Here is a 9,367-nt window from a genome sequence, read left to right on the forward strand (position 1 = left end):
TATTTCTTTGCAGTTATGTCAACAATAAATTCAGTTAGGGGAAACACTGCACACACACACACACACACACACACACACACACACACACACACACACACACACACACACACACACACACACACACACACACAACACACACACACACACACACACATGATCCTACGTATGTGGTGTAGACATAGTTTTGTCTATCACATCACAGCTGGAAAAGAATAGATATTTTCATTGGAAAATCTGTGGTTAGACACATTTTCAGAAACACCTTTTCACTCAACACCTCTGCGCACTATAGCACACTGTAATTACATGCCTCCCTTCACACTTTGACATCTTTCATGAATTATTACAGTTTGTCTTGTGTGTTGAAAGCAGCCAAGTCACCCGCGATACAAGTCAGTATTCTACGTCCATCCATGTCACAGGACGTCGGGAGAGGACGTGGGAAACTAGCCATTAGGGGGCAACAGTGAGCGCTGTTACCTCTAAGTACGTTTCAGTTTTACTAGATCGTTGTGGATGGGCGTTAGAATCTGCCTCTGATTACAAAGGTTGTAAATTTGAATCCAGAGATAGAAAGTTGTTTTTGAGATTTTATTTAGATGTTATTTTTAAGCTTATCCAAAACCCGTAAACCTTACTTTAACCATTCAGAGTTAATGCCTAACCTTAACCATTCAGAGTTAATGCCTAACCTTAAACATCTTGAAATTTGACGTTTGAGAAACTTGGGTGAACGTCTAACTTTGACCTGAGACTGTGAGAGCTAGTTTGTTGAAAATACCCCAAAATTGAATGACAAAGCTGTGAAAAATTATCCTAAATATAACCCTCCAACTTACTGTATACCATTTGTGGGGATTTAATATTGAATTCGGCCGTAACTATTAACGCATTGAATAACACATTCAGAAATGGCTTATAAGACAATCAAAAAGTAAATCATAAGAAACACGTTTTTTAAAGTGTTTGTCCTAATATCTAGGAGATATAAGAAAGCTCAGAATATATATATATTTTACACATATTCAACCCCTTTTTTGGGTGTCTGGGTTTGGGGTCTGGGGATCTGGAGGACTGGGTGTCTGGGGGTCTGGAGGACTGGGTGTCTGGGGATCTGGAGGACTGGGGGTCTGGAGGTCTGGGTGTCTGGGGGTCTGGAGGTCTGGGTGTCTGGGTGTCTGGGGGTCTGGAAGTCTGGGGGTCTGGAGGTCTGGGGGTCTGGGTCTGGAGGACTGGGTGTCTGGGTGTCTGGGGGTCTGGGGGTCTGGAGGACTGGGTCTGGAGGTCTGGGGGTCTGGGGGTCTGGAGGACTGGGTGTCTGGGGGTCTGGAGGACTGGGTGTCTGGGTGTCTGGGTCTGGAGGTCTGGGGGTCTGGGTGTCTGGGTGTCTGGAGGTCTGGGGGTCTGGGGTCTGTGTGTCTGGGGGTCTGTGGGTCTGGGGGTCTGGGTATCTGGAGGTCTGGGTGTCTGGGGGTCTGGAGGTCTGGGTGTCTGGAGGTCTGGGTGTCTGGGGGTCTGGAGGTCTGGGGGTCTGGGTGTCTGGGTCTGGAGGTCTGGGGGTCTGGGTGTCTGGGGGTCTGGAGGACTGGGTGTCTGGGTGTCTGGGTCTGGAGGTCTGGGGGTCTGGGGTCTGTGTGTCTGGGGGTCTGTGGGTCTGGGGGTCTGGGTATCTGGAGGTCTGGGTGTCTGGAGGTCTGGGTGTCTGGGGTCTGGAGGTTTGGGGGTCTGGAGGTCTGGGGGTCTGGACGTCTGGGGGTCTGGAGGTCTGTGGGTCTGGGTGTCTGGGGGTCTGTGGGTCTGGGTGTCTGGGGGTCTGGGGGTCTGGGGTCTGTGTGTCTGGGGTCTGGGGGTCTGTGTGTCTGGGGTCTGTGTGTCTGGGGTCTGGGGGTCTGTGTGTCTGGGGGTCTGGGGGTCTGGGGTCTGTGTGTCTGGGGTCTGGGGGTCTGTGTGTCTGGGGGTCTGGAGGTCTGGGGGTCGGGGTCTGGAGGTCTGGGGGTCTGGATGTCTGGGGGTCGGGGTCTGGAGGTTTGGGGGTCTGGGGGTCTGAGGGTCTGGAGGTCTGGGGTCTGTGTGTCTGGGGGTCTGTGGGTCTGGGTGTCTGGGGGTCTGGAGGTCTGGGTATCTGGAGGTCTGGGTGTCTGGAGGTCTGGGTGTCTGGAAGTCTGGGTGTCTGGGGGTCTGGAGGTCTGGGGGTCTGGAGGTCTGTGGGTCTGGGTGTCTGGGGGTCTGGAGGTCTGGGGGTCTGGAGGTCTGTGGGTCTGGGTGTCTGGGGGTCTGGGGGTCTGGAGGTCTGGGTGTCTGGGGGTCTGGAGGTCTGTGGGGTCTGGGGGGTCTGGGGGTCTGGGGTCTGTGTGTCTGGGGTCTGAGGGTCTGTGTGTCTGGGGGTCTGTGTGTCTGGGGTCTGGGGGTCTGTGTGTCTGGGGGTCTGGAGGTCGGGGTCTGGAGGTCTGGGGGTCTGGATGTCTGGGGGTCGGGGTCTGGAGGTTTGGGGGTCTGGGGGTCTGGGGGTCTGAGGGTCTGGAGGTCTGGGGGTCTGGAGGACTGGAGGACTGGAGGACTGGGGGTCTGGGTGTCTGGGGGTCTGGGGGTCTGGGGGTTTGGGTGTCTGGGTGAACACTGATTTTCATAGGGTGCCATTTAGGACACACGTTGTGGAATAGATGAAGCTAGTAGATATTCCTGGAATATGTCCCTGTAGGTCACTGTTGAGAAGTACTGCAGCTAATTCATGGTGAGCAGTTTGTCTGGATACCTTATCCATAGGTAATATAGGCAACTGAGGCAAACACTTACAGTTGAAGTCGGAAGTTTACATACACCTTAGCCAAATACATTTAAACTCAGTTTTTCACAATTCCTGACATTTAATCCGAATAAAAATTCCATGTCTTAAGTCAGTTAGAATCACCACTTTATTTTAAGAATGTGAAATGTCAGAATAATAGTAGAGAGAATTATTTATTTCAGCTTTTATTTCTTTCATGACATTCCCAGTGGGTCAGAAGTTTACATACACTCAATTAGAACTTGGTAGCATTGCCTTTAAATTGTTTAACTTGGGTCAAACGTTTCGGGTAGCTTTCCACAAGCGTCCCACAATAAGTTGGGTGAATTTTGGCCCATTCCTCCTGACAGAGCTGGTGTAACTGAGTCAGGTTTTTAGGCCTCCTTGATCGCACATGTTTTTTTAGTTCTACCCACAAATGTTCCATAGGATTGAGGTCAGGGCTTTGTGATGGCCACTCCAATACCTTGACTTTGTTGTCCTTAAGCCATTTTGCCACAACTTTGGAAGTATGCTTGGGGTCATTGTCCATTTGGAAGACCCATTTGGGACCAAGTTTTAACTTCTTGACTGTTGTCTTGCGATGTTGCTTCAATATATCCACATACATTTCCTTTCTCATGATGCCATCCATTTTGTGAAGTGCACCAGTCCCTCCTGCTGCAAAGCACCCCCACAACATGATGCTGCCACCCCCGTGCTTCACGGTTGGGATCGTGTTCTTCGGCTTGCAAGTCTCACAATTTTTTCTCCAAACATAACGATGGGCATTATGGCCAAACACTTCTATTTTTGTTTCATCAGTTCAGAGGACATTTTTCCAAAAAGTACGATATTTGTCCCCATGTGCAGCTGCAAACCGTAGTCTGGGTTTTTTATGGCGGTTTTGGAGCAGTGGCTTCTTCCTTGCTGAGCGGCCTTTCAGGTTATGTCGATATAGGACTCGTTTTACTGTGGATATAGATACTTTTGTACCTGTTTCCTCCAGCATCTTCACAAGGTCCTTTGCTGTTGTTCTGGGATTGATTTACACTTTTCACACCAAAGTACGTTCATCTCTAGGAGACAGAACGCATCTCCTTCCTAAGCGGTATGACAGCTGTGTGGTACCATGGTGTTTATACTTGCATACTATTGTTTGTACAGATGAACGTGGTACCTTCAGGCATTTGGAAATTGCTCCCAAGGATGAACCAGACTTGTGGAGGTCTACAATTGTTTTCTGAGGTCTTGACTGATTTCTTTTGATTTTCCCATGATGTCAAGCAAAGAGGCACTGAGTTTGAAGGTAGACCTTGAAATACATTCACAGGTATACCTCCAATTGACTCAAATGATGTCAATTAGCCTATCAGAAGCTTCTAAAACCATGACATAATTTTCTGAAATTTTCCAAGCTGTTTAAAGGCACAGTCAACTTAGTGTATGTACACTTGTGACCCACTGGAATTGTGATACAGTGAATTATAAGTGAAATAATCTGTCTGTAAACAATTGTTGGAAAAAACTATAGTTTGTTAACAAGAAATGTGTGGAGTGGTTGAAAAATGAGTTTTAATGACTCCACCTAAGTGTATGTAATCTTCCGGCTTCAACTGTATATCCAAAGCAACTTACAGTGAATTTATACATTTTTTCTGTATGCAAAAAGGGTGTGTCATCCTTTTAGGAATTGACACACAACCCTGCTGCAAGGTTTATCGCAGCCAAATTGAGGAACCCTGAATGAGACGAAGGATATTTGAAGATAGTTAATTTCTCTCGTGAAGCAGCCTGAGGATCCATCTTTTTAAAATACCATCCACCACAATAGTTTTATATTTCATTGAAGTAAAATATAGTCCTGGCCATGATCAAGTCTTCAATTACATAACGAGAGAGAGAGACAGAGAGAGAGAGGCAGAGAGAGAGAGAGAGACACACAGAGTGCGAGACAGAGAGAGAGAGGCAGAGAGAGAGAGAAACAGAGAGAGAAAGAGAGACAGAGACAGAGAGAGAGAGAGACAGAGCGAAAGAGAGACAGAAAGACAGAGAGAGGGAGAGAGAGCGAAAGCGAGACAGAGAGAGAGGCAGAGAGAGACAGAGAGACAGAGACAGAGAGAGAGAGAGAGACAGAGCGAGAGAGACAGAGAGACAGAGACAGAGAGAGAGAGACAGAGCGAGAGAGAGAGAGGGAATGTTTTGTTATTGAGACGAGATAATTAGGTTCTTCCTCTCATTCATCTATTCCTCCAGATGGATCTGAGTGTTAGCAGACAAAGTGAATGGCATAAACACGCCCGTACACCAGCAGTTATGTGTGTGTGTGTGTGTGTGTGTGTGTGTGTGTGTGTGTGTGTGTGTGTGTGTGTGTGTGTGTGTGTGTGTGTGTGTGTGTGTGTGTGTGTGTGTGTGTGTGTGTGTGTGTGTGTGTGTGTGTGATTTGATATGAAGAGGAAAAGCACAGTGTGTCTGAACGGTAATAATGACACTTCCTGTGTGCATCCCATATGGCTCCACTATATTCCCTACATAGTGCACTACTTTTAACCACAGTCCTACGGTCCCAGGTTAACTACAGTCCTACGGTCCCAGGTTAACTACAGTCCTACGGTCCCAGGTTAACTACAGTCCTACAGGCCAAGGTTAACCAGAGTACTCTGGGCCCAGGTTAACCACAGTTCTACGGTCCCAGGTTAACTACAGTCCTACGGTGCCAGGTTAACTACAGTCCTACGGTTCGAGGTTAACCACAGTCCTACGGTCCCAGGTTAACCACAGTCGTACGGTCCCAGGTTAACCACAGTCCTACAGGCCAAGGTTAACCAGAGTACTCTGGGCCCAGGTTAACCACAGTCCTACGGTCCCAGGTTAACTACAGTCCTACGGTCCCAGGTTAACTACAGTCCTACTGTCCCAGGTTAACCACAGTCCTACGGTCCCAGGTTAACCACAGTCCTACAGGCCAAGGTTAACCAGAGAAATCTGGGCCCAGGTTAACCACAGTCCTACGGTCCCAGGTTAACTACAGTCCTACGGTCCCAGGTTAACTACAGTCCTACGGTCCCAGGTTAACTACAGTCCTACGGTCCCAGGTTAACTACAGTCCTACGGTCCCAGGTTAACCACAGTCCTACGGTCCCAGGTTAACCACAGTCCTACGGTCCCAGGTTAACTACAGTCCTACGGTCCCAGGTTAACCACAGTCCTACAGGCCAAGGTTAACCAGAGTACTCTGGGCCTAGGTTAACCACAGTCCTACGGTCCCAGGTTAACTACAGTCCTACGGTCCCAGGTTAACTACAGTCCTACGGTCCCAGGTTAACTACAGTCCTACGGTCCCAGGTTAACTACAGTCCTACTGGCCCAGGTTAACCACAGTCCTACGGTCCCAGGTTAACCACAGTCCTACGGTCCCAGGTTAACTACAGTCCTACGGTCCCAGGTTAACCACAGTCCTACAGGCCAAGGTTAACCAGAGTACTCTGGGCCTAGGTTAACCACAGTCCTACAGGCCCAGGTTAACCACAGTACTCTGGGCCCAGGTTAACCACAGTCCTACAGGCCAAGGTTAACCACAGTGCTCTGGGCCCAGGTTAACTACAGTCCTACGGTCCCAGGGTAACTACAGTCCTACGGTCCCAGGTTAACTACAGTCCTAGGGTCCCAGGTTAACCACAGTCCTACGGTGCCAGGTTAACTACAGTCCTACGGTCCCAGGTTAACTACAGTCCTACTGTCACAGGTTAACCACAGTCCTACGGTCCCAGGTTAACCACAGTCCTACATGCCAAGGTTAACCAGAGTACTCTGGGCCCAGGTTAACCACAGTTCTACGGGCCCAGGTTAACCACAGTACTACGGTCCCAGGTTAACTACAGTCCTACGGTCCCAGGTTAACTACAGTCCTACGGTCCCAGGTTAACTACAGTCCTACGGTCCCAGGTTAACCACAGTTCTACGGGCCCAGCTTAACCACAGTCCTACAGGCCCAGGTTAACCTCAGTACTATGGGCCCAGGTTAACCACAGTTCTATGGGCCCAGGTTAACCACAGTCCTACGGTCCCAGGTTAACTACAGTCCTACGGTCCCAGGTTAACTACAGCCCTACGGTCCCAGGTTAACCACAGCCCTACGGTCCCAGGTTAACCACAGTCCTATGGTTCGAGGTTAACCACAGTCCTACGGTCCCAGATTAACCACAGTCCTACGGTTTCGAGGTTAACCACAGTCCTACGGTCCCAGGTTAACTACAGTCCTACGGTCCCAGGTTAACTACAGTCCTACGGTCCCAGGTTAACTACAGTCCTACTGGCCCAGGTTAACCACAGTCCTACGGTCCCAGGTTAACCACAGTCCTACGGTCCCAGGTTAACTACAGTCCTACGGTCCCAGGTTAACCACAGTCCTACAGGCCAAGGTTAACCAGAGTACTCTGGGCCTAGGTTAACCACAGTCCTACAGGCCCAGGTTAACCACAGTACTCTGGGCCCAGGTTAACCACAGTCCTACAGGCCAAGGTTAACCACAGTGCTCTGGGCCCAGGTTAACTACAGTCCTACGGTCCCAGGTTAACTACAGTCCTACGGTCCCAGGTTAACTACAGTCCTAGGGTCCCAGGTTAACCACAGTCCTACGGTGCCAGGTTAACTACAGTCCTACGGTCCCAGGTTAACTACAGTCCTACTGTCACAGGTTAACCACAGTCCTACGGTCCCAGGTTAACCACAGTCCTACATGCCAAGGTTAACCAGAGTACTCTGGGCCCAGGTTAACCACAGTTCTACGGGCCCAGGTTAACCACAGTACTACGGTCCCAGGTTAACTACAGTCCTACGGTCCCAGGTTAACTACAGTCCTACGGTCCCAGGTTAACCACAGTCCTACGGTCCCAGGTTAACCACAGTCCTACGGTCCCAGGTTAACCACAGTCCTACAGGCCAAGGTTAACCACAGTACTCTGGGCCCAGGTTAACCACAGTCCTACAGGCCAAGGTTAACCACAGTACTCTGGGCCAAGGTTAACCACAGTCCTACAGGCCAAGGTTAACCACAGTGCTCTGTAAGGAAATTTCACGAAAATGAAGCTGTGTGTGTTTGAAAATTATGTATATCTCTGGTGTATGTAATATATCTGATTAGAGCCATAAAGGAGACTACCACCCCACTACCAGATTAGAGACATACAGGAGACTACCACCCCACTACCAGATTAGAGACATACAGGAGACTACCACCCCACTACCAGATTAGAGACATACAGGAGACTACCACCCCACTACCAGATTAGAGACCTACAGGAGACTACCACCCCACTACCAGATTAGAGACATACAGGAGACTACCACCCCACTACCAGATTAGAGACATACAGAAGACTACCACCCCACTACCAGATTAGAGCTATAAAGGAGACTACCACCCCTCTACCAGATTAGAGCCATAAAGGAGACTACCACCCCTCTACCAGATTAGAGCCATGAGGGAGACTACCACCCCTCTACCAGATTAGAGACATACAGGAGACTACCACCCCACTACCAGATTAGAGCTATAAAGGAGACTACCACCCCACTACCAGATTAGAGACATAAAGGAGACTACCACCCCACTACCAGATTAGAGACATACAGGAGACTACCACCCCACTACCAGATTAGAGACATAAAGGAGACTACCACCCCACTACCAGATTAGAGCCATACAGGAGACTACCACCCCTCTACCAGATCAAAACCATAAAGGAGACTACCACCCCACTACCAGATTAGAGCCATGAGGGAGACTACCACCCCTCTACCAGATTAGAGCCATGAGGGAGACTACCACCCCTCTACCAGATTAGAGCCATAAAGGAGACTACCACCCCACTACCAGATTAGAGACATAAAGGAGACTATCACCCCACTACCAGATTAGAGCCATACAGGAGACTACCACCCCTCTACCAGATTAGAGCCATGAGGGAGACTACCACCCCACTACCAGATTAGAGACATAAAGGAGACTACCACCCCACTACCAGATTAGAGCCATACAGGAGACTACCACCCCTCTACCAGATTAGAGCCATACAGGAGACTACCACCCCTCTACCAGATTAGAGCCATGAGGGAGACTACCACCCCACTACCAGATTAGAGCCATGAGGGAGACTACCACCCCTCTACCAGATTAGAGCCATGAGGGAGACTACCACCCCACTACCAGATTAGAGACATAAAGGAGACTACCACCCCACTACCAGATTAGAGCCATAAAGGAGACTACCACCACACTACCAGATTAGAGCCATAAAGGAGACTACCACCCCACTACCAGATTAGAGCTATAAAGGAGACTACCACCCCACAATCAGATTAGAGGAAAAAGAGGGACAACCACCCCACTATTAGAAATGAGCCATAAGGGAGACTAGACATCTACCACCCCACTATCAGATTAGAGCCATAAAGGAGACTACCACCCCACTATCAGATTAGAGCCATAAAGGAGACTACCACCCCACTACCAGATTAGAGCCATAAAGGAGACTACCACCACACTACCAGATTAGAGCCATAAAGGAGACTACCACCCCACTACCAGATTAGAGCTATAAA

At 49.4% G+C, this 9,367-nt stretch overlaps 1 protein-coding gene across 1 annotated transcript; it reads right to left on the minus strand.

The window, feature by feature from the left end:
* Positions 1-1,025: 1,025 nt before the first annotated feature.
* On the minus strand, positions 1,026-2,637 carry LOC123730392 (uncharacterized). Its single transcript, XM_082968772.1, has 2 exons — positions 1,274-2,637; positions 1,026-1,224 (listed from the first exon to the last, which is right to left on the minus strand). The coding sequence occupies exons 1-2, from the start codon at positions 2,635-2,637 to the stop codon at positions 1,026-1,028; spliced, it is 1,563 nt and encodes a 520-aa protein (XP_082824898.1).
* Positions 2,638-9,367: the final 6,730 nt, after the last annotated feature.

The sequence above is a fragment of the Salmo salar genome, chromosome 24 (assembly GCF_965601325.2).
Source record: "Salmo salar chromosome 24, fSalSal1, whole genome shotgun sequence".
Taxonomy (NCBI): Eukaryota; Metazoa; Chordata; class Actinopteri; order Salmoniformes; family Salmonidae; genus Salmo; species Salmo salar.